Source organism: Camelus ferus, chromosome 3 (genome assembly GCF_009834535.1).
Source record: "Camelus ferus isolate YT-003-E chromosome 3, BCGSAC_Cfer_1.0, whole genome shotgun sequence".
Lineage (NCBI taxonomy): Eukaryota > Metazoa > Chordata > Mammalia > Artiodactyla > Camelidae > Camelus > Camelus ferus.
In genome coordinates this window covers 76,399,554-76,424,107 of record NC_045698.1, presented here as the reverse complement: position 1 = coordinate 76,424,107, position 24,554 = coordinate 76,399,554, and the positions used below count along the sequence as shown (strand labels likewise).

The 24,554-nt window shown below is 37.1% G+C and overlaps 1 protein-coding gene across 2 annotated transcripts in view; it reads right to left on the bottom strand.

Annotated features, from left to right (window-relative positions):
* Positions 1-24,554, bottom strand: part of CAMK4 (calcium/calmodulin dependent protein kinase IV) — a 211,531-nt gene that overhangs the window by 28,396 nt on the left and 158,581 nt on the right. For both annotated transcript variants that reach the window (XM_032476487.1, XM_006192562.2), the window contains 2 exons: positions 14,176-14,266; positions 12,013-12,087 (listed from right to left, as the gene is read on the bottom strand). In XM_032476487.1, coding sequence (XP_032332378.1) covers positions 12,013-12,087; positions 14,176-14,266 — 166 coding nt within the window. The remainder of the gene's footprint in view (positions 1-12,012; positions 12,088-14,175; positions 14,267-24,554) is intronic.

Genomic DNA, 24,554 nt, shown 5'->3' with positions numbered 1-24,554 from the left:
CCCCTCACAAATGCTTTGCTCATCACAGTGCAAAGGGAACTCAGGTTAGGCTGCCACTTTCAGGAGAGCTGCTACGGTCAGGGAGCTGAATGCATGCGTTTTTGGCATGGACAGTTAGTACCGTGTGCTTTTGCCCACTCTAGGTCTCCACATCAGAGAAGTGCTATCAGGTCATTCACTCACATTTAAACATAAATACTGAAATACATTGGGGAGAATCTTATATTTTCTAGGTCTTGGTTTTCACCTCTAAAATCTAAGTGAATTGAACTAGCTAATTTCCAAGTTTACTTTGAGTTTTAACTCGCACGCTGCTGTGATATAAGTAAAGGGATGGTTACTGAGAGTTTGAGCAGGAAGAGAGGACACGCACTCTACCTGTAGAACCTGCTGCATTCCCATCCCTCCTATCTGAGCGCCTGCTGGGTCTGCTCCCTGTGGGGACCTATCCTGTGGGCTCCAGTGAAATCAAACCTCCCATCCTCTGCCGTCCAGAGGTCAGTGTGCTGTCTTGAAGGTCAGGTGCTTTCTGGCCATCCTCCATGGCTCCCAGGCTAAGGGTCCCAAATGAAGTGAATACCACAGTACAAAATCCTTTTGGAATCCACTTTAGAGGGCATTTGGGTTTCTTACCTGACATGGCAATATCTGATCTCCCTTCACAGCACTGTGTGCAACCTTACTCTTCAGAGGCAATTTATTTCCTTATAAGGCATTATGCTGTAACGTGAATAATACTGGTGGTGTGAAAAGCTAGACTTTCCACAGTGAGGCTAACTGAGACAAAAGGAATATAGAACATTTTTGCCCTCTGCAATGAATTTCTCTTAAAAAGAATTTTTTAAAATAAATTTATCATATTTACTAATCATAATACAAAATTTGGATGAAACAAGCTCTAAACATGCTATTAGATTCCCATTCACAGCACCCTTTGAATATTTCCAATCACTAGTTAATACGACCTTGACTTCAGAACTGGCAGAACACACTCTTATAATCTATCTGAATCTTCTCCAAGAGCCAAAAGCTTTTCTAGAATAAATTTCAGGCCCTGGCATGCTAGCACTTTAAGTCTCCTAGGTATCAAATGTCCTTGCAGGTAATTCTATGGATTCATGATTTTCTTAGAATGAGAAATAGTTGACTACTTCCAATTTAGGTCAAGAAAAAACATCAACTAGTCCATCTTTTAGTGCTTTAAGCACTCCTGGCTGTCCTTCATATCTTTTCACACCTCACTGCCAAAATGATCAAACAAAAAAACAAAATGGGGGAGGGGACAAAAACATTTCAAGGTGTAATATGATTTTTTAAAAATGTATTTTAAATGATTCAGAATCATCTTTTCTGAAATAGTCAATAACTATTTATTGACTTTACTGGCTGTCTTCTAAGTGGGTCCAGGTTTTCTGCCACTTCCTAAAGTTACATTATCATTCATGCTATTGCTCATTAAATACTAAATGCTACAGAGCTCCCAGTATACCTCACACTCCAGTATCCAATACAGAACAATTTTGGTAAATGGTCTTGGAACTGCCAAGATACTTACCTTTTTAAAAAGCAGTTTTAACTGAATATAAAAACTATATAAAAATTCAAACTTCAATTATGATATTTATTCATCAACATACCACTTAGACCTCAGAGTGCTGATTTTTAAATAAGATCATGGTACCATTAAAACATCTAGAGATTGAAGGTCCATATAAAGATTGAGATGAACACCATTTTATTGAATAAAATCACTGTAACTGGAAATGGTTCTAAAATAATTCTTATCAATTATGGCCTGTGACACCCTTATAGGGACCATTAGTGCTAGGTTTTCCCTCTTTTCCTAAAGCCCCAGGGGAAAAGCAGAGCGATAATTTTGGTCATGGATTGTACCTCCATTTCGTCAATGCCCTAGATGAGCTTCACAACCTCTTCCTACCTCGGCAGGTAAAACTACAGAGCAGCATTCATTGTTAGAAGACTTCTTTAAACTACTGTTAACTGTTTTGAGAAAGACAAACACAAGGGAGACTGAAGCAAATGAAATCAACAGGTTCATCCATTCACTCATTAAATAAATCATGAATTATTTGTTAAACACCTCCTGTACGACAGGCACTGTCAGGTAGTGGTGCGGGGAATAATAGGGAGTTACAGGAAACAAGTCTCCACCATCACAGTGTTTACAGTGTTTACAGTTTGGTGGGGGAGGTAGATCAAGAAAACCATGTGAAGAAATGTGCAAGTGGTAACTGGAAGCGCTTGGAGGAAGAGTCTCTCATAGAGGGTTGACCTGGTCAGAAAGATCAAGAAAGGTGGTCAGAGAAAGTAAAGTTCAAACAGATGTGAAAGATCTAGAGAAGTTAACCAGGCAAAGGGGGAGAGGTGGTGGTTGAGGAAAGAGAGAAGAGAGTTGTGAGTGGAGAAAGCACGTGAAGAGACTTGTGGCAGGAAGGAGTAAGGGGCACTTGGAACTAGACAAGTTGGTGTGGGTGGAGCACAGCTGGTGTGCAGTGAGGCCCGGGTGTGATCAGCGCCTGGGAGGCAGGTCCCGGCCAGACTGCAGATTCCATTAGGTCAGGGGTTTTGTCTGTATTCTCTCCTATAATTTCATTTTAACCATTCAAAACATACGGGAAATACAGCCAATATTTTATAACAACTACAAATGGAGTATAATCTATAAAAATTTTCATTTGTTATATTACACACCTGAAACTAATATAATATTGTCAATCTACCTCAATTTTCAAAAAATGGAAAAAAAATCTATTTTCATCTCAAAGTCTGAACCTGACTTTACAGAACTACTCCCCCTTTCACAGCTGAGGGAAAAACACTGGGGCTTTCACTGTAGAGGCTTATTTTGAATTCAGAGTTTTCTTGAGGCCACAAAAATCCATGGCATCTTTACCAAAGCATCTAGAAATCTCTCTAAATTTTGCTGCAGGGGAGTGAGCAGCATGGTAAGGATGAGGGAGAGGGATTTTCTGCCAGAAGTAGAAGAGCAGTGTTTGGAAATTCTCTGTCCCTTCTGGGTTCCTAACTTGTCCTGGGAGCACAAAGGAGAAGAATGCCTTCAGGGCAGCCTCCTGTAGGCGGCAGCAGTGCCCACAGCTGGGAAGACTCCAAGCTGGTGCTTAGCATCTGTATCATATGTGGTCCTTTGTTATGGTGTCACATACATTTGGCAAGTATGGGGCACAACCGTTTTAACTTTGTCGAGTGCAATTTCTGCTTTGAAAACAGAGAAGACAGGCAATGTCCCAGTGCAGCATGCTAAGTGTTATAACAAAGGTGTGGAATGGATCAGGCAGGGAAACAGCTGAGATGCTTCCGGAAGGGGTTGCCTCTAGCTAGGAGCAGCCTTGTCACTTACTACAATGGATCTCAGACACTGTTAATTCTATACCTTCCATGCTGTGGAAGGCTGGGAAGGACCAAAGAGGCATTTGAAGCCTCTGTCACTTTAGTTATTTATGACTTGTTAGGGTAGAGCAAGAAAAGAGTTTGAAGGATGTTTTGAGACACAGGTGATAGGCTGCTTCATGTTCTAACGCATCCTTTCTGTTTTCCTTTGTTCTTGATCTTTTACACTACAAATATCAGTCAATCCAACTCTCACTTAATGTTTTTCATTTTAGCTCTTGAAAAAGTCTTCCTTATCACATGAATTGTATGATATATCTCCTTGTACAAATCTTATAAATGGGTGAAGAAAGAGCCTGTTTATTATCCTCACTTCACTTTTTATTTTTTAAATGATACCCTGAAGAGAAAACCAAATATTTGAGAACACTTCATGCTTTTAGAAGAGGAAAAAAGAAACACGGCTTATTATTACCCTATGAAAGTTTCATTTCTATGAAATTCACTTTTCTATGATTCCATTGAGCCCTCCCATCTTGGAGGAATCACTATTTGTTCCAAATATTTAATTAGACTGTGTCTCCTGGTCACTTTAAAACTGTGAAGGATGCTGGCCCCGGGGACAGCAAAGGAGTATTAACTGTTGACAAGCTGCCTTCCTGTTTTTGTGGGAAAAGGTAGAGTATAAATAAATAAACCTAACTGATCCTAATATTCACATTTTATAAGAATTTCTTTTTGTATAAGGAGCAGCAGCTAAAAAGTAATGAACTTAGCATTCAAACTGTCTCATGTGTTAAGTACAGCAACACTGTTTTTTTCTAAAGGAGCTACACATCTTACTGGTAATTATCAGTAATAATTCTTTGAAACTTTTTATGTTTATTTTATGCATATACTTTCTGTAGCAAACATTATAAATGGAACATGTTGTGGGTGTTCAAGGCCCAAATAATACATTTTAAGCAAGTCTTCTACCCACTTGCCATCAATCACCTCTCCCTTTTGACCTCTTTTCCTCCCTTCATTCCACCCTCACATATGTAATAATAGAGCTGACTCCTTACAGAACTGTAAGTTCTCCAGCACAGTTGGTTCTCTTCTTGAAGTAGTCTCTTACAGTTACAAGGAAGTGGGCACAAAAAATGATTTTGTGATATGGAGACCCAGAAGTTGAAGATTACCAGTACATTAAAAGACTGTCTCTAAACCAAAGGGAGTATGAGAAATGAGGGGCTGATGTTGGTGACAATCTGTTTAGATACAATTTTATCAGTCATGTCAGGCCAAAATATACTTGATTAACTTTGATTTAACTAAAGTGGTTGACATCATCCTCAACTTAGTTTACATATATAGAACATACACACAGCTTTTGCGGTCGTATCATTTAATACATATGGTGATGCAGAAATTTGCAGGACTCTTCATCCCCTCCCCTCACTGATAGCCCTGAATCCCGAGAGATGAGTCAGTCAGGTTTTGTGACCATTTCCCAAGCCAGAGAGGCAGCCCCTTACACTGCTGACAGCTTTAGATGTTAGAATATTGTTTGGTGTATTGAGCCCTGAATCTGTGCCTTAAAACATCTACTCATAATTAATAATTCTGTCTTGTGGAGCTGCTTCTACTATTTGACGGTCTAAGAATGATAAGGTGGTTTCTCTCTTCTCTCTGGCCTCCTAATGGTGATGTTGCCCAGGGGTCAGTCTGGGTCTTTTTCTTTCTGCCTTGGTGATGCTGGATAGTCTCATGACTTTAAATAGCATCTATGTGCTGATAATGTCCGTATTTCTAACAACAGCCATGCCCTTGCTCCTGAACTTCAGATACACCCTTCTGCCCGTGTGTCACTTCCACCTGGATGGCTAACAGGCATCTCAAAATCAACAAGCTCTAAATCTGTTGCTTCAAAAGTCTTCCCCTCTCAGTGAGTATTAGCTATATCCTTCCAGCTGCAGCTCTGACCCCTGCTATCCTTACCTGCTATTTTCCCCTTTTGTCGCTGCGCTCCAACCAACCAGCCTCCTTGCTGGCCAGGCGTGTTCCTGCCTCAGGGTTGGTGTGCCCTGTCCCCTTTCCCAACTCTATATTCTTCCATAGAAATAATCACCTCTTTTTATATAATTAACACATTTATTTTATTTATTGTTTGTCTTCTCCCACTAAAATGTACCATCTTTAAAGAAGAAAAATTTTTCCACTGCTACATCTCTAGTACCTTGAGCAGTGCCTGGTGCATGATAGGAGTTTAATAAATATTCATTAAATGAAAATGGACTAAAGTAAGAATACCCTTTATTTAGGTCAGTACCAGACCAACAAAAAGACCCCAAGAGACTTATTTTCCTCTAGATTTAAAACTTCCAAGACAGTTTAAAATAAGCCTGCAGTCAACCTGCAGCGTCCTGCCCCCTGCAAGGTCAAGAACAAGTTGTGCTACACCTTTCCTCACCACTCCTCCATCTGTCCCCAGCCTCACTTTGCCCTTCTCCTGGCCCTTGTTCATTTGGATCAGGCACTGCAAGCCTGCCTGGGACAACCCTATGATGGCCTGGGGACACAGCCTGTTCAGGAAGAGGAGATGGATCTGGGCACCCTTCACCAACCTGCTTGGCATTCTCTGATTTCTTCTTTTTGCTTTCTCTGCTGCCTTCCTGTTGTCAACAAGCCCCAAGGGCTCATGTACACACCCCAGCCCACTGAGGAGAAAGTTATAGGCAGTGCAGATGACATTTTACTATATATTTATTTCATCCATTTTTTTTAAAGTTCATTGCAAGAAGAAAGTCATCCTTGTTTTAATTAGTTCTCAGGCAAGACCATCCCTACTTGATTAGATTACCAATGTAATCTGATAACGTTATTATTTCATCTTAGCTATTTAGTTCTCTAGAAATGAACAAAAACATAAAACTATTCTAAAACCTTGTATTTTAGACTATTAGATTTACTTATTTCATCTCATTTAAATTTTCCAACATTTTTCATAGTAATGTGTGTTCATGTAGACAGAAATCTCTTCTGACTGTAGACTGTGGAAAAATTATAATTTTACTATAGTGAATGTAGTAGGTTATTTCGTTAAAACACAGTAATGTGGGCAATAAGGCAGGATTATCCCTATAATGATGGGACCCTGGCAAATGTCGAGAGGAAATAAACTCTTGACAGCTTCTGGACCCTGAAAATGGAATTTGGATAAACAAACAGCTAAGAATATATAATATGAACACAGTTTAATTAAGCTTATGAATAAATTAGATAATTGGCTTTAGACAGAAAAATTCTTTTATCGTTGGAAGAATCGTCTTCCATACTGGCTTCTTTTCTGCTCTAACAGCTTGTACTTTTTTTCTGTGATTGGCATGGGTAGGTTTGAACCCACAGACTTCAAGCCTTAAATATCTGAACGAGTTAAGACATTCTGGAAGCAATACTGCATAGTTACATTGTAGCACATTTATCAGGAACCATGACCCAATCGATTTTTTTTCCTTGAGATCTATTTCTTTGTCCAATAAGATTATGAGAATTTCTTCAATGTTGAACACTCTTTGGACTATTTCAGAACACTAGACATTGATTCCACTTAACCAGATCACAAATTTTAGTTTTCTGGCCTGCAGTTTAGTTTCAATTGGGTACACTTCCAAGGAAATAATGAATATTTCCTTAAACACCTAGCATCTGTAATCTTTCTTTTGCGATTCACTTATAGGCGAATGCTCTGTTATTAACAGCCTGAGGCAAAGGTTCTATAAATGAGACTGAATGGGTAGCTTTCCTTTTTTTAATTTCCTGACAAATGACAGATGGTATAATATAAACACCTACTCCCTCAAGAGATGTAACTGAAAAATCCTTCTATTCAAGGTGGAAACTAGACCCAGTGTACACAAGGATAATTGTTCAGGATGTAATCGCCCTTACATCAAGCGAGCAAGCAGGCTCAGCCCTCTCCTCTGTCAATTATATGGCGGACACTGCTCCAAGTTCAGTCTCTGTGTAAAGTTATGCTTTCCATAACATGACAATGACTCCTACCAGTCCTGTAGTCCTACCATTTTCAACTCATTCCATAAATGGACAGTTCCCTCCCCACCTAATTATTCTCAGAAGGCTACATGGCAAAGTGATGACAGTACTTGTATGTGGTGAGGAAAGAAAGGGCTCGAACTGAGGGGCATCCTCAAAGGGGGCTTCAGCCTTTCCTATAAATGGTCTATTTGTTTATAAGACAGATGAACAGAAATATTATTATACTAAATTAAAAAAAATTAAAACCCTGCATCTTTCCTCTGTTCTAGATCACCCACTTCCGGTGCCCTGGTGTTACTGGGGCTTCTGTTTTTCCCTAACTCAGCTTTTCCAGTGCTTCTGTGTTACTGTACAAAGGGGTGCCTTAACATCCTGCCCCTTCCTCTGCTCCCACTTGGAGGTAATATTCCAGTGTATTTATTACCTTTGGACCAAGAGTATGCATGCATATATATGTCTGTTTATATATAATTTGAACCTTGCTCTTTAAACACATCAAACTTACTTATTTTTGATTTCCAAGCCTGATCAGCCCATATAATAGTAATTCCACACATAAGTTTAGCACTTCAGAGTTCACACAGCACTTTTATTTTCTCTCTCAGTCCCCACCCCTGCCCCAGCTTCCATGCTGCTTTCTCCTCATTTTCATATAATACAGCAAATTACTTCTTCCTAGTGAGCCTCTACCTATAGCAGAGGAGGATGGATTAACTTCATCCAGTCAATTCCCTTTTCCCCTATTACATAGCCTCAAGGGTTATGTGGTCATCTATAGGGGAAGAAATAGCAAATGGAAAACAAGCCTCCATTCTAAGATGGCATTATCTGTAAGATGGGCCCATCTTATAAGCTAGCAAAGACAAACATCTGAAATAGTATTTTTATAATAGTTTTATGTTTAAAAATGATTAGATTTAGGAGGAGATTGAATACATTATTCACTGAAGCTGTTAATGGAGTGACAGGAAAGAGCATTTACAATAGCTTTCTAATTTGTCTTCTTTTGATCTCCTTTCTCTCTCAAATCCATCTGTCAAAATGTCACTATCAAGATATTTATAAAATACAGATTTGATTTAAAAATATAACTGCCCTGACTAAGAACATTTGCTGGATCACTATTATTTACCAAAGCAAGTCTGAATTTCTTAGCCTAATGTACAGATTATTTTAAAATTTGATCCATCTACTTTGCCAAGCCCATCTGCATGCTCCCTACCAAAGACTATGTTCCAGTCACGCAAAGTGACAAAGTAACAAACAGTTCCTGAACTAGTCAGATGCTACTACTCATCTGACTTTTCTCTTCCTGTGCCTGCTGACAAAGAATGCCTTGTGGCCACCTCTTGATTTGCTGAACTCCTACTAATCCTTCAGTGTCCAACTTAAATGCCCCTCCTCTGTAAAGGCCTATCTAGGAAGTATTAATTGTTCCCTCTTCTCTTTATCCTTGAGCCTTTGGCTCAGATAAATATAGAACTTATCACACCAAACTTTGATTTAGTGTGTACAGATCTTTCTCCTTTTATACCCTATGAAATCCTTGAAGGATAAGACCATACTGCGTTCACTCTTATAATCTTGGTGCCTAACGTGGAGTCTATTAGTCATTCAAAGTTCTTTCTATCAATGAGTGAATCCCTCATTCACAGGATGGCCATTCTGTACTGCTGCAAGAAAGAACTGCTCTTGTCACTACTATTAAAACCCTTGAAAGGACTCTGAGAGATCACTGGTGTAATTTCTCCCTGATCTTCCCATTTCAGGCTGCTCAATTCTCAGAGAATTCCTCCAACCTAGCTACCTCCTTGGAATACTTAGTGTTTGGTACTAGATAATGATTACTAAACTGCCCCCCACCCCCAGCTTTCTTCTTAAATCCTTAATTTGTTGTGTCATTCTTTTCTCAGACCTCTTTCAAAGCTTCTATTAGTTGGTTAGCAATTAGAGATCACAAATGGGAACCCCATTTGGCACATAGGACTAAATTCAGGGTTCTTATTTTCCCCTGTATTCTTGGAGCTCTGGAGGCAGGAAAGAAATTCAGGATGACGACAAATAAGAACATTTGACTTAGAGAAAGGAAAAGTCCACATGGATCCATTAGAAGGGAAGGGTCATGGACAAGTTGTTAGCTAACAGTTCTAAGGAAAACATAAAATATAAAACATAAAATATTAAAACAAACAAGAGGATGCCTACAGGGGACATAGTGAAATGGTTTTCACATTTTTGCTAAGAAAATCCTACTCATAAGCCTGTGGTAGAGAGAGTGAGTTGTCTAATGCAATACTCATTCTTGGTAAGAGAACCCTGATTTCATTTGGGGCACGTCCAGTCAAGGGACACATTGCCAGTTTTCCCTGGCAGTGTGGAGGCTGTAACTAAGTACTGGCTAGTAAGATATAAGTGGACATTTGGAGCTTCTGCAAGTCTATTTAATAGTGAAAAGATGCACTCTTTTTCAATCTTTTTTCCTTTCTATTGTGTAGAATGCATATGGAATGACCGATTTCAAGCAGTCATTTTGGAATGTGAGGAAACATACTGAGGAATGGTAAAGCAAGACAGAAAATTCTGAATCCCTGGCACTGAGAGCCACCACATCTGAAGAGCCACAGCTGTGGAACCCACCAGGATTGCCTCCCTGTAGACTTCTAACATCAGAGAAATCAATTTCTGTCTTGTTTAAACTATATTTTGATTTTTCTCTATTTACTCCTAATTGATAAACTACTCCTGTCCTCAAGGAACTTAAGCTCCAGAACAAGAATATTTGGCATAATGTAAAGATTTAATAAAAAGATAGGTACACTTAATTCTGTGTAATCACTGGATTTATGAACAATTCAGCTCTAAGAAAGTAATCCAAAACATTATTACTTTAGACCAGGGAAACTAACTAGTTAAAATCAAAATTATAAAATGTTTATATGAACATGGAAATGTGGAGAATGGTGCAGAAGAATGCATGAGGTGTTAATATTGATTACATCTGTTTGGATTTTCACTTCTGACAATGACCTAGTAATACTTTTGAGGCATAAAAATTAAATTAGAGAAAATTATAAATTAAATGCAATGACTGATAAATATTTCTGTGAAGGAAAACCATACTGATTTATCTATGGTGATTTTTTTGTGTAGGGAATCCTATCATTGTGTTTTTAGGACCTTGCATACCTGGATTCTCATCCCTGATCCCCCAACAACTAGATGTGGACTCTTGGGAAAGTCATACTCTTGATCTCAGTAAAATGAGAATGTTAGTAAATGAATTTTAAAGTTTCTTCCAGCACTAAACTTCTGTGAATTAATCATACATTTGCTTTAGTGGATATCTTACTGCACTTTTTCAGTCTGATTTCTATGAATTCAAAAGTTGTTAAAATGAGTTAGTTATGTAGTTCTGACATGTCTATTTCTCAGATGAGGTGATTAACAAATATAAATGCCATAGAAGAACAAGACAGGAAACTCCAAATACCACCCTTCTCCTGTTTCCATAATGGCCTTCCTATGTGCAGTAACATGGTATTTCTTAAGGTGCTATACATTTTTGATTTACGTGACTGTTCCTCTATAGACTGTAAGCCCCTTGAGTGGGGATGGAGGCAAGAAAACGCATCTCCCAGGTGCTAAGCACTGGCTTGAATACACAGCAGGTGATTTTGCTGAAGAGACGAGTCAGTGAAGAAAGATTTACATAAAAAGATGATTATTCTAAGAGAAAATCATAGCTAAACTTATGACTGATAACATGAAATCTTGTCTCTTTTCTTTGTAATCCAGATTAGAGTTCTAATTAATTTGTCACATACTCATTAGCCACGAAAATTTTAGAAATTCTTGATAATTTTTGAAAGGTTTATTGGTTTTTAGGTTGTTGCCAGATTAATACAGCCATCAAGAAAAAAAGGATGAGTTTCATGCTGGTTTGGATCAAATGCTATTGTTCTGTCTCTGGATTGTGAACTGTACTCAAGGTGCCTTCAACCCATTCTGAGAGACTGGTCAAGAGGATCTGAGGACTGCCGCACAGCTCATCTCCAGAGACCGGGGGATTCTGGTGGGGAAACCCCACCTAAATATCTTATCTTAGTGAGGCTAGCCCAGTGCCACCAACAATAGCTAGGGACTACCCCACTCTTACTGTTGTCTTCCACACCATCTGCATTAATGACACATGCTCTCCTCACACACTCTCCCAAGTAAAAGCAAGTAAGGAAAGTGATACAGGATTCAAGGCTTTAATTCCAGTCATAAAACTGTTTCCCTGTCCTTTCCCCTGATGACTACTTTTCTACTCCTGAGTGGCCCCAAGAATAGCTACCACCTCAAAGGCAGGTACAGAGGACCCAGTCTGTCCTCCCTGTGGTCCCCTCACCCTCTGCTGTCTTAACAGGGTGCCCTCAAATCAACATCATTGAACCCCTTATGCAGAACAAGAGGTGGTCTGTCATTTACAAATGTCTTCCTCATGAAGACACTTCAAATTGTGTTTCACATAGAGACATTAGGAGTTAAAAAATAAGTTCATCAAATAAAAATAGATTTCAAACAACAATAGAAGTAAAATATCAGTATTAAAGAGCATACCGCAGTACCCTGGGGTTCCACATACTGTCTTCATGAGCACTTGATGTTCCACAATTTTAGAGAGTCCAAAATCAGCTAATAAGACAAGAAAAAAATTTAATGAAGCGAGTCTTTTCTCATCTTTTATAAGATGACAGAATACTTTTGTTATTCAAAATAGAACTAAATTCTTTGTTTGTTTTTGTATTTGATGACGGGGTAAATGTAGATAGGGGCCAGTCACCTGGGAGAGTAAACAAACAACCAAAAAATAATAATTCAAGTGTTGCTTTAAATTGAAAAAAAGAAAAAAATAACTACCAAAGACATTTTATGCTTTTCTCTATAATTACCAGATTTGAGTAAATAAGCTATTCCTTCTTGAAGTAATAGTTGCAGTACATATATTTTATCTAATATTAATTCTGAGATTTATGAAACTAAAGGACAGTAGTGATGTAATTCAGAACTTTTAATCCATTGGAAGAAATCAAATTTAAAAATTAGACTTTCATAAATGTCAAGAAAATGAACAGAAGTATCAAAGGTTTATTCTGCCTCAAAATAAATAATGTCATTCCATAGTGCATTTGATGGAAAAGAATTTACTCTCATCTAGGGAACATATACCTTTTCTGCGCAAAAATCCTTTTTATTTATTTCTCAGGATATTATCAGATAAAACATTATCAGAAGTTGCTACCATTACGGTCTATTCACTGGGCTACACCTCTCTCACTCAGGAAACATCAGGAAACAGTTCAAGGCCATTCTTCAAGAGAGGCAGGTGCAGAATTGATGCCATTTTAGGCTTCAAAGATAAACCCACGTTTCAATGGAGGTGCTGATCCTTATCAGAAAAAGCAGTAGGAAGTCCTTCAGGAAGAAGGGAGCTCCTGCCTAAATCAGTATCCGTCCAACCATTTAAAGAAATTTCTTTAAGGATAAAATCTTTGAAAGTGATGTCAAAGAAAATGGAAGCCTCCCTGCTGTCCACTACCTTTCAGGAGTGATTATGAGAACAAGCCAGCTGCCCAGCAGGACTCCAGGATTTTTTCTTTAGGTTCTTGGATTCATAAAGCACATTATGTTGTCTGAGCTCTTCCATGATATGTACAATTTAATTTTCAAAAGTGTTAACATTTATAAATGCAGTGAACTCATCAGATCAGCATTATAAAGGACAGCTCCAAAAGAGCAATGCCCTTCAGAGGATTTAGTACAGATTCTACTATGGAGATTTCATCTAAAATAAATTTTATAATTTTTTTTTTGCAAACAAAGATTTACTTTGTAAGGGACATGAAAAGTAACATTTAATATACATTTTTTTCTAAAATATTAATTTAATGATCTCTTTGAGTAGATCAGAACTTTCCAAAGTTCATCTTTATAGTTCTTCAAACTGCTTACTGAAGGAAAAAAAATCCCCAAGGTTTCCAGAGTCAAGTAAGAACTGGGAAAAGTCTCAAAGACACTAATTTAGATGTCAGGCTACACATTAGTATTTTTAACTTTCTTGAAAGTCCTGCAGAAATAAAAATGTTTAAATTGGCATTTCATAACTTATTTGACCAACCTTAGCACCTCCACAAACCATGGTCCCCCCAAAAGAATTATTCACCCTTGTTCACTCAACTGAGGACCTGTGTTCCATGGAGTGCACTTTGGGAAACACAGATCTCAGTTTATCTCTGTTCATATAAACAAATGACTCATAGCCCGAATTCACTGATAGGCACTAAGTATTTTACATCAAAGTTCTTCATTGCCTAAAACTAAGCTCCAACTAACTTGTGGAATAAAAGTTAATAACCAAAAAAAAAAACCAAAAAAAAACCAAAAAAAAAAAAAAGGAAAAAAGAAATGTTACATACTCTGCGATTTTCTTCTATATAAACTTATCTACAAAACACAGTCGTCTCCTGAAGTCCCCATCATTTCCAAGAGCTGTGATTCCTTTGTGTGTCCAGAAATGAAGTACCAACTTCCAGCCACTAATTCAGATTAACACTCCAGGAAAGAACACAGATTTCCGAAACAATTAATTATTCCTTTACAGACACCAATATTTGAGGAAATTTAATGGAGGCAAAACTGGATGGAGCAGTATTTATAAATTCCATGGAATAAATTTCTTCTGCTCTGGAAAAGGGATCATAAGACATCAGGAAATGTCCTCACCAATTTTGAGTGGTGCATCTGGGGCTGGAGTTGCATAGAGAAGATTCTCTGGTTTGAGATCACGGTGGACAATCCCATTTTCATGTAGGTACTAACAGGGAAAATAATGAAGTAATATTCATGTGTTATATTTATGGCTCCAACACTTTTATATTTAATCTTTCCAAAATTATAACAATCTTTATTAAGTTAAGTGATTCAAAAACACACATGTATTATGATTAAAAACAAATACCATAAAAGAAAATGTTTTAAATTATGTAACATTTGAGAATAGTTTATATACCGTTTCCTAAAAGTGAAATGCGATTTAAACTGTATAGAACCACTTGCCAGAAATAAAATATTTACTTCTCAGAGAATATTAGTTGGAGTTCTCATAGGCATGTTACCATATCAGCTCAAATTGTCTAATTAATATTATAGTAAAGTCAAGGTGCTCTATATTGAAATGTCTGGTTTATTAGCTGAAAAGCATTACATATGTGTCATCTTAGAAATTCACAACCATAGTAAAGACTTCATAATTACGGTTTGAACAGACACTGAGATGCGAGTAATTATTATAGAGAACTATCCTTAATATGACAAATATTGTTTAATGACAATGAATGCTCTCATAGGCTCTTCTGAGGATTAGTAAGTCCAGACATTAATACAGAGTGTTATATTTGAGGTGATCTTAAAGATCACCTCTAACAACTCTATTCATTTTATTGTATTTTAAATTATTTTGTAAATTATGTGTAATCACACATGTAATATACTTTGATTGTGAATGTTGAAGTTCTACCTGACCCTGCTTCCCCCAGTATCAGGATCCCTCTCCAAAAGTAATCATTCATCGGTTTGAAATGGTCCAAACTTTTTTCTATTCATATACAAAATGAGTATATGTATAGAAGGAAATATCCCTGATTTCTTTAGTTTTCTTATATAAATGTATCATTAATAAGAATTTTACATTGCTTTTTTTCACTTAACAATGTCTTTGAAATCTTTCCCATGTGTCACTACAACTTACTCTATTTAATCCTTGCATCCACTTTTTGTTGGATGTATCATTTAAAAAATTTTGCTATTTCCTTTTTAATGCACATTCAAATTTTTAGCAATTACAAATAATGCAGTAATAAACCTTCTAATATTTGAATATTGGAGTATTTTTGCTGGTGTTCCTTTAGGACAGATACCTGGAAGCAGGACTGGTGGGGTCGAAAGTTATATATATTTTCAATTTTAATATATACTGCAAAAGTACTTTCCTAGAAGACTCCATCAGTATTTACTCACATAAACAGTGTAAATGTAAATGCTTTCCTAATATTTTTATCTAATTTATATTCTTAACTTTTGCAGAGCGGGAGTATAAAGATTATACCTTATGTTTGGTTTAACTTATCTTTCTCTGTTTACTGGTATCGTCTACCTTCTCTTCATACCCTTAATGGTTTTCCTCTTCTATGAACTGTGTACTCAAATGCTTTGCCTATTTTTCCATTGGATTAAGAGAAAAAGTTGCCAAGGTGCTGTAGTTTTTTCCTTTCCCATCTCATAGGGGAAGGGAAGAGGTACTTTTTTTTTTTTCTACTCAAGCCAAGTAAGAGGGGATAAATACTTCAAGGTCACAATTTGTAGCACTTGACATGTGTCAGTTAGTGATTTGGGGAAACAGGAACTGATATCTGGCTCACTCATGAAAAACTGGAAAACGGTTGGAGCAGGTGATTGAGGAGAGATGGTCTCAGTGAGATTCAGTTGCCCTCAAGTAATAGCTGGGCAAAGAAGCACATTTCTCACAGGCCCAGTGTGGACTGTGCAGAAGAGAACCAGACACTAGTATCCCTCCAGAGATCCCTTTGCTGGCCTATTTTCTGCTGGGGTGATGCCATCTTATCTCAACATGACAGGAAACAGAACATGAGGGAGGTAGGTAGCTAAGGGGCCACTCAGAGAACCTGCAGTGATAGAACTATCCTGCAGTGAGTCTCTGTAGAGCCATCAATGTTGTCCCATAAACAAAGAACAACAGGCATTTGTAACCTGCCACACCTAGAGATTATGGGTGCCAGACCAGACATGTGCCAGTCTGGTAAGACCTTTCTTAACCATCCATCTCCTTTCCCACTCTTCATCATCGCTTTCACATTCCAACTCTGGAAGGACCACAATCAGCATCTGGCTGGTTGAAAAAAAGCAAGAAATAGAGAAGGAACTAACAAGAATCTCTACCCCCTATATTTATAAATTATAGATCTCTAAGGTCCAAGTTGGGGGAGGGAAGAAGTTTAAAATTGGATGAGTCTAAAATTTTGGTCTTTTCCTTACCCAAGAGGGACTGGAAAAGCTATGGGCATGGCCTGAAATTTTATTCATTGAGGAGAAGAATGGATTCACAGTGTTGATTTGCCAGCACAACAGTAAGAAAAAATAAAGTTGCTTCTGTTCATGTCTTACCAGCTCTAACTCATTCCTTACACTAGATAATTACCACATGTAGGTAATAATAATAATACCATTCATGTCCTAAGCACTTACTATATTTCAAGCACTATTATAAAAACTTTAGACCTAATAGCTTGTTTAATCTTCATGGCAGCTCTGTTAAGTAAAATTATATAGTTCTTGTTCCACAAATGAAAAAACTGAGGCATAAAGAGGCTAGGAGATCTGTACAGTGTCACAACTAGACACTGTGGTGTCGGGATTGAGACTTGGGCATCTGGCTGTAAAGTCCAGACTCTTGCCTGTTACATGATTCCCAACAGATGCTCAGGATATACCCATTACTTGATTTTGTAGGGTGGAAATGTGAGGAAAATAAAAACGAAGGACAAGAGGGTAGAACAATGAAGGATGGGGAGGGTAATAGAGAGGGACGAGAAATGACAGAATGACAGATGACCGTGCTCAGCTTTGAATGATACATCCTGGGAAAATCCACCATATCTCTGAGGATGAAGATACTATCTTTTGTATAAGCTGAGTTTGAAGGCAAAGATGAAGTATCTCATATAGTAGCTTTGGAATATACATAAGAATTGCATAGTTCTATTGATCCCAATCAATAGAAAATATTGATTTTCCTCCCTAATCTAACCCAATTTAAAAGCTCTATTGCTTTGGGAAGAAAATGATACTGGAAATAACAACACAATAACAAGAAAAAATGAGATGAACTGGCAAGTGTTGGTTAGCAAAGTACTAATTATATAAAGATTTTCATGAAATGTTGTTCTGGCCTTCTTGAACAGAAATGGTTGTTATGTGTTCTAAGTCCAAATTTAAAAAAGGAAGAGAAAACAAACAAAACCCAAAACACCATTTGGCACTCCATAAAGGAGAACTAGACCAGATAACAGAAGAAAAGTTTTAGAGAAAACAATAGATTTAGGAGTCATGCACTACCAGGGGGACAAACGCAAAAACAAAGCAATGAAATGCTAATAGTGATAATTCTTACTTTAAAAAGTATAGGCAGGGATCATTTGTTAGAAATTACTTGGTGTAGAAAGATTATTAAAAGTGATGATAAGATCATGGGGGGGAAGGCATTTAAGTGTATTTGATTGACAAAATGGTAGGAGTCATGATTTTATTTTTGCTTGGACCCACTGATTGCCTTTGACCAATAGTTAGTATTTTTAACTCCTACATTATCTCAAGTCAGGAAGCTAGGAAGAAGGAAAACATGAAATATGGTCCTCTGTCTTTCCCCCAAGGAGACACAATCATTAGAAGCAGCAACACTTTTAGAGCACCAGTTCTCAAACTTTTTGTTTTCAGGTCTCTTTTAGAGTTAAAAAAAAAAAAATTAGAACCTCAAAGAGCTTTTGTTTATGTGAATTATATCTAACATTAGTTACTGTGTAAGTAGTTAAAACTGATAAATAAAAAAATTACTTGTTAATTTATTTAAAAATAAAATAATAAACTCATTACATTAACATAAACATTTGAAAAATATAAATAACTATTTTCTAAGACAAAAAATTACTACTGTGTCACTGTTGTAAAATTTTACAAATTTCTAATTTCTGGTTTACTGGAAAACAGCTGGATTCTCTTATCTGCTTATGCATTCTCTATTGTAAAATCACACATCATGTAGACTCTGAAAAATTCCACTGTGCTTTGATAAGTAAGGAGAAATGCTTTCATATTATAATGAAATAGTTTTGACTTCACAGACTCTCTGAAAGTGGTCTCAGGGACCCTCCAGGAATCCCTACACTACACTTTGAAAACTTCTGTCTTACAGTATCTGAAGACATTAAAAAAAGCACTTTAAGATCTGAATAATAAGCACCCTTCCCCTTGTTTTCAAACTAGGTTTTCAGTAAAACACACACCACTAATCTCATCATATGGTAATCTCATCTTAACACATCAAGATCACTGCACATGGAGAATTGCGTTGGGGCAATATACCCCAAGTATACCGTTTATTACCTGTGTGACCTTAAACAATATGCCCGCTTTCTACATCTCAGTTTTCTCATTTGCAACATCCACTTGCAGGCTGTGGTGAGAATAGCAGACAGGCATGAAAGCTCCTAGTATGCAGTAGACATTCTACTCATAAACAGTAGTTACTAGGACTCTATCATTGCTGTTCCATGTTTCTTATAAAATAGATGACATTTAGAAATCCTTTGAGATTTGGAAAACTTTCTCTTTTCTGAAGTATTAAAGAATACTTTGATCAGAAAATAGTTGCTTTTTCTTTCATCACATTCTCTTTTGCTTTGTTTGGCAAAAAGTTCAGCGAAAAAGAGGTTTCATTTACAATAACTAGCCTAATTCAGAAATATTTACATCTCCTTCTCCCTACATAGAAAATTTTTTCCCACTTTAATAGCTTTATTTTGTATGTATTTTTATTTAATTTGCCACAACTCTTCTTCCCAAGAAGATGCAATGTAAGTTACAGAAAGTTAGGATATGTTATATACTAGTCATCTTCACCCTTGAAACAAGTCTAAGTAAAATATGGATGGAAATTGCTATATATGTGTTCATAATTTATGGTAAGAATGTTTAGAAGTTAGAAAAGGAACAAGGTTTGTGGCACTTAGGATTTGAAACATTCTTACTATAATATTTTTCCCAATTGTAAAATAAAGAATTTCTATGATAAATAGTATTTATCATTGATAAAGAGCTGCATTTCAAAGCCTGTTGTTTTGCTTATGGTCAATTCTTCTGAATCTTTGGTGGTTCTTCAAGAGCCACCCCTGGGTGCTGCCCTGGATCCTTTCCCGTGCCCTCCCCCACCTCCCCAGAGGCAATGCCCTACCAGTCCTGCCTTTTCTTCCACCTCTCTCCTGCTATTCCCTTTTTCACCACAGAAATATCTCCAGACCCACCACCCCTCCTCATCCTCAGGACTCAACTATAATGCCAATTCCTCAGGGAGGCTGTACCTGCCCTTCCAAATTAATAACTCTCTTACATGTGCACTCTTAAAAGTTCTCACTGATGCCTCCTATTTTTCTTTACAGCATGTCTGTTTCTTTGCAGCTTTATGTTAAGGATGTCTCCCTCACTAGACTGACAACTCCACAAAGACAGGAAAACTATTACCTGGTTCCCAGATATTTACTTTCCTGTACAGTGCCTACACTGAATATACACTCAATAAATACTTTTGAATGATTAATAAATCAACTTTCCTATAGACATGTATGTTATTCTACTTTTTAGTTATTAACTTGTAGATATTCAAAGGATGATGGTAATATGCACCTTTTATTCATTTGCCATTATTAATCTGTCAGAAGTTTAACTTTTTGGCCTTACATTGTAGCAATATATTTCCATAGCAACATCACTTCAATACATTCAGCTGAAGTAAGGCTCAGCACCTATGTGTTTATGAAACATATACTTATTGGATAATAATACTTAGTCAACTCAGAGATACTCAATGAGTATCAGATGAGTAAGATTTACAGCATCACTTTGAGAAAAGCTAAAACCCAGTAAGAACATTTAAGGTCAGGCAAAAGGGTTTCACCTTCAAAATGACATTTTGAATAATTGCATGATTATTTTTTTCTTCTGTAGTAATTATGTTGATAGTTACGGATGAATTAATTTCTTCACATTCTTTGAAGTTGATCTGAATATTCAATACAACATATGCCTCAGGGGACTTTGGGAAAAAACATTTCAAAATTCATTTGTTATTTTTCTCTTCAGTTTCCTTCATGTCTAAAACATTCATAAATTATACTGGCCATTGTAATAAAATGGAACTGAGTTGTCCAGCTATAATAACACATTAGTGCAGAGTGGGCAAGCCAAAAGGCCTCTGTTTATAACTGAAAGAGCCTTGCTGGACTCCAGTGGTGAGCTTGCAGAGGACTGGGCCTGCTGCTGTCTCTGCAGTAAGGTTCCCACGTGAGCGCCATTATTTAAATTACAGGTGTGGTCTGAAGTGTCTGGATCAGGCAAAGCTTTGCTGGAAAATGCTTGCTGGAGTGGCAATGTCATGGGGGAAAGACAGCAAGATGCTTTCACATCTCTTCTCATAGACAGGATAATTATGAATGTCACTAGGTATGGAAACCTGGGGTGTTAGGTTAGAGTAGTTGATAGGCGAAGAAGTCATTAAGAACAGTCAGTCTCCAGTTCTTGTTTCTGATTTAGGTACGAGACTCCTGGGGTACAAAGTCAGAGTAGGGGAACATGGGTACTTGAAACAGGTTGGAAATTCATTTTTCTGTCTATTTATACATGTGCATGTCATAAAAGTCTATTAAGTGCATATTTTTAAGAATGCTCATCTATTTAGTATTGGTGGAAAATATCATTTTACCTGTACTATTTTCCTTAGATTCAACACCAAGTCTAAAATATTCACTCAAGACTTCAATAAATGCTTATCATTGCTATCAATAGAAATTATTATTAAGTGAACAATTATTTTAAATTATGCATTATGCAAAAATTAATGGAAAAAGTGATGGGTCCTGAATTAAGCACATAAATCACATGCTAACAGAATACAAAAAATAAAACTAATGTACATGTGATCTACAAATGAGTCAGTATATAAAATATATTTGTGTATAAAATTAGAGCAAGTGCATGTTGTAAGGCAACTTTCTGAGGGGCTATGGAGAATGTTTAGAGAGGATAAGACTGAGATAATTTCATTCTCTTATGTATATGGTCAGATTTCAGGAAAGATGAGATTTTAGGAATGTATGCTATGGAAAGTTTTGACCAGTTAAATAAAGGTAATATTCAGGAGACAATGCATAGCTTAAAAAAAGGTCCAAAAATGATCTGCAGTTACAGCGAAAGAAGCAGCAAATACGTTTTTGTAATAAGAAAAGAAGAGATCAGGTTGGAGTACAAAAGAAATAACAGGAGCGCCTAGATCTGCACACTGTGGTCAAGCAGAGTATACAGAGTCTATCTGGAGACTGAACTCTCCATACTGTCTACATGGGCAGGACTAAAGATAAATGTAGGCAGCACTCCATCCTCAGGCAGAGATGAGCTTCTTTACAAGGATGAGAAAGCTGGAAACACTATTATGAGATGTCTATGCTTTAGACTATAGTACATGACTTACATATAAATAAATTAAGAGAGCAGGGGAGGATATAGCTCAAGTGGTAGAGTGCTTGCTTAGCATGCATGAGATCTGGGGTTCAATCTCAGGTACCTTCTCTAAAAATGAATAAGTAAATATCCCTAATTACCTCCCACCACAAAAAAAAAATCTTTAAAAAGTTAAGAAAGGATATTTGGGGTTTATTAGAAAGTGAAAGTTTTTGAATGCAAGTGACATGTCTATTAAATATAACCAAGAGTGAAATTCTGTACATTTTCCTTAAGAAATGTTTACATACACAGATGTATAAATGGTTCCTTAATCATTTATGCATTAAAGTAGAATGTGCAATTTTTTTTTTAAAAAGAAAAAACCCCGAACGTATCTTACCATTTGGTCTTTCAAAAAACTGCAATCACCAAAAGCTCAAACTCTCTTTTAGACAAAGATACTACTGCTGCTATGAATTCAGTGGGTGTCTAGACATGTAATTAAACTCTCTCTATGGTCCTAACAAAAACTGTGTCATTGTGTAATGAAAGCTACTGCATAGTAATTTAGTTTAATTACAGCTATGCTGTGTTCGATGGGCTGTGTGTGGTTAATTGATAATGTCTCAGGAGTTGGTAGGAGGGAGTCTGAATCTCTTTAAAAATCTAAAAGGACAAAGAAAAACCACTCCCTAAAAAAAGAAAACGGTATTCTGACTACAGTTCTCCTACTGGGAAGAAAAATAATACTGTTATACTGTATGAATTTGCTCAGAAAGTTTAGAACAAATATACTAAATTTAAGTGAGAACTTCAAAGTGAACACTCTTCTGTGTCATCTGCTTTGGAGACCTGCCACTATCATTGTCTTTATACTCAACCTCTACTCTATGATGCCTTCATAACTGTCAAGAGAATACATGAGAAATGCAGTATGTAACTACTATTTCCCCTTACCAGATCAACTGGCATAGTTAAGATTGACTGTGAGATCCATGGTAAATTTTAATCTGTAGAGCATCTCCAGGGTCGGAGGAATCCAGATTAGACAAAGCGGCCAAGTTCTGGGGCATTCTCATTTACTTCAGTGTCATCTTTGATGCCTTCTTTTCTCTTGCTGGCCTTGGCCAATCAGTCATAATTCAATCTCCAGAATATCTCTCTCATCTCCTGGCTCTTTTCATTTACATTATTACTGCTTAGTATAGTGCTTCATATTCTCTCCTGGCTCTATTAACATTTGTCTCTTAAATATCCCCATACCTAGGTCATCTTTCTAAAACACAGATTAACTCATGTTGATCCTCTAGTTTAAAAGCAAAAACAATTTATCTTTAAGGGTTCCTGATGGCCTATAAGTTACAGTCTAATCTCCTCAGCATGAAAATTAAAGGCCTTTCAAAATTTGTTTCCAGTTTCTGGCTCTACATCATCCTAGGACAATTCTTTCTATGCTCTAGCCACATAATCTTACTTACTATTCTTAAGTCATGCCATATACATTCCCATTTGGTTCCCAGATAATAATAATCTTTCATGTGCCAAATTGTATTTTCTAAAGATTCTTGTAACAATATTACTCATCTCAAATGTTTTTCCAAAATCTTGCCATTCCCCATCTAGAGGTGAAGATTAAATTCCTCTGTCTGAATCTGGTCTGTGACTTGACTGGTAACCAACAGAATGCAGTGGAAGTGACATTTTTATGACTTCTGAGGTTAGACTATAAAAGTCAATGCAGCTTCTACTTTGTTTGCTAGGTACTATTTTTAAGACTCCTGAGCTGCTATGTAAAAAGTCTGACTATCCTATGGCAGGGATGCTGTAAGAAAACTGGGGAAACATGGAGAAGAAGCTAAGTATGGTTGTTCAAATTGACAGTCTCTGCTGAGGTCCCATGTGACAGACATCAACTGCCAGACACATGGGTGAAGACACCTTGAAATGATTTCTGCCTCGAGCCATCAAGCTCCCAAACCTTTGAGACTTTCCAGCTAAGACTCCAGACACTATGAGCAGAGATAACCATCATTCCCACCATGCATTATTTGAAGTCTTGACCCAGAGAATATACGAGCATAGTAAAATGGCTGTTTTAAACTAGTAGGTTTGGGGATAATTTGTTGCCACAGCAATAGTACCAGGAACACCTTATAATTCAGATTACATACCACCTCCTCTATGAAATCATTGTCTAATCTCACAAATAAAACAAGTATCATTTTCTCTACCCCTGCCCATAGCATTTTCTTCACATTCTTGTCTGTCAAAGTAAAAGATAAATTCCTTGAGAGTAGAGATTGCCTTATTCACCTTTTTTTCCATGGACTTTAGGCAAAGGGCCTGATAAATTTGTGATGCGTGTTTGTGAAAATAATGTACGAAAGAAGGAGTGAATGAATGAATGACCAGAATTATGGGCTGAAGGCGGCTTTATGGCTGACAACAACAAATGCACACAAAATCCCAAGGAATAGCTAGAACTCACTCTGAGCTTTAGCTCATATTGGCACTTAATAAATGTTTATTAAATAAATAAAATGGTGGACCTACCTGAGCTGGGACAGGAATCAGCTACTAATATCTTTGGGTTAGAACAGATGTCCTATGTCCAGCCCAATTCATATCCTGTGTGGCCCTGTGTTCAAGAAACAATGAACTGAACTCATCCTGCTCTCTCTTTTAGGTACTACCAGTAGCTGCCCTTGGTCAGCAGGGTAGAAAGTGAAGCACAACATAACCCAATTAGTTCCATTTTGCCACACACAACCAAATTTACTTGAATACTGTAGGTCTACTAGTGGTGAATTCTACTAGGT